Source organism: Aplysia californica, unplaced genomic scaffold (assembly GCF_000002075.1).
Source record: "Aplysia californica isolate F4 #8 unplaced genomic scaffold, AplCal3.0 scaffold00466, whole genome shotgun sequence".
In the NCBI taxonomy this organism is placed as follows: Eukaryota; Metazoa; Mollusca; class Gastropoda; order Aplysiida; family Aplysiidae; genus Aplysia; species Aplysia californica.
In genome coordinates, this window is record NW_004797736.1 from 11,257 (window position 1) to 12,553 (window position 1,297).

General features: G+C 39.7%; 1 protein-coding gene across 1 annotated transcript in view; it reads left to right on the forward strand.

The window, feature by feature from the left end:
- The first annotated feature begins 765 nt into the window (after positions 1-765).
- The window catches only part of LOC101853958 (calpain-A), a 24,290-nt gene continuing 23,758 nt past the window's right edge, over positions 766-1,297 (forward strand). The window contains exon 1 of the mRNA XM_005105346.3: positions 766-1,113. Coding sequence (XP_005105403.1) covers positions 889-1,113 — 225 coding nt within the window. The 5' untranslated portion in view covers positions 766-888. The remainder of the gene's footprint in view (positions 1,114-1,297) is intronic.

Here is a 1,297-nt window from a genome sequence, read left to right on the forward strand (position 1 = left end):
GAGAGGGATAGAGAGAGAGAGAGAATGTGTGGTTTCTTGTTTGTTTGTTGTTGTGTGGTTTTTTTGGGGGGTGCTAGTGTGTGACATGTATTTGTGTGTGATGTATTTATTTCTTTTGATACCGTGGGCTATATATAGTATGCTGTTTGTTTTCATGAGCATGTGGGAATGTTTAACCGTCAGAAATAATTAATGAGAGAGGAATCAGTGTCAATGCAATAGTTATATTATGGAATTTCGTTATTATTCTTTAAAGGGTAATACATCCAACGCATTAATTTCTTTAATTTTTAATGCCACCACCACCATAACCGTCCCCATTTAGGCCTTAAAGCTATTTCTCCCCATTCTGACCTCGGCTACCACTAGCTTTACTCTCGAAAACACCAATTTGCCAAGCTTTCTAATCAAAGGCAGTGATCGATTCACACACTGATTGTTTTCTTCAATCACTATCACTCGCGAGCCACGCTGTACTTCTCTGCCAATAATGCCACTGTCATCATTGCCATTAATTGCCATAATGTCAATTTTATAGCTTTTTTATGGTTGCTGTTACCATGACACCGGGTGCTCTTTGAACTACATGACAGAACACTGTCATGTATAATGGTTGAAGAGAGGTTTAATAGTAATGGTTTGCACACTCGACATTTTTCAACAATCGGTTTCATTTCTTCCGGTACTGTTCGGTCACTATCGTTAATAAGAGCTACAGTGAGAGATTTCCGGTTTAACTTTTTGTCTAGAAACGCATGTAAACAATCTGGCTTAGTTTTATGATTATGAGGGTCTGTGGGTCTAATCATGCCTTTGACGTGATGTTGTAAGCCTTGGGGTGTACCTCACAAGGAAAATACTGCACCGTGGGTGCTGAACGATGAAACCATGGGTTGTTCTAGCAGTGTTCAGCAAGGAGATGAGGCCGAAAGAAGTCGAGAGCCAAGTGATAAACTGTCTCAATCTGCTTATCGGGAACGCGGTGAGCAGCGCAACGGCAAAGCAAACGTGACGCCCAAACACAACAATAATAACAATCGGCATCAAGACTCTTTTAAAGAAGAAGATGAAGGTTTTGAAGAAGAATTCTCGGATGGTGCCCTTGGATTGACGGTGAGAAATTCGGGGATTAAATGTCCTTTTGGATCCACAACCAGATTAACAAATTTGAACAATAATAAAAGTGGGCCTATGATAATAATAATGCAATAGGATAGGCCTATGACACAGCATTCCTTCTGTATCTATTGTACTTGTAGTAGTAATTATGGCAAGAGCCAACAATACAACAATAATA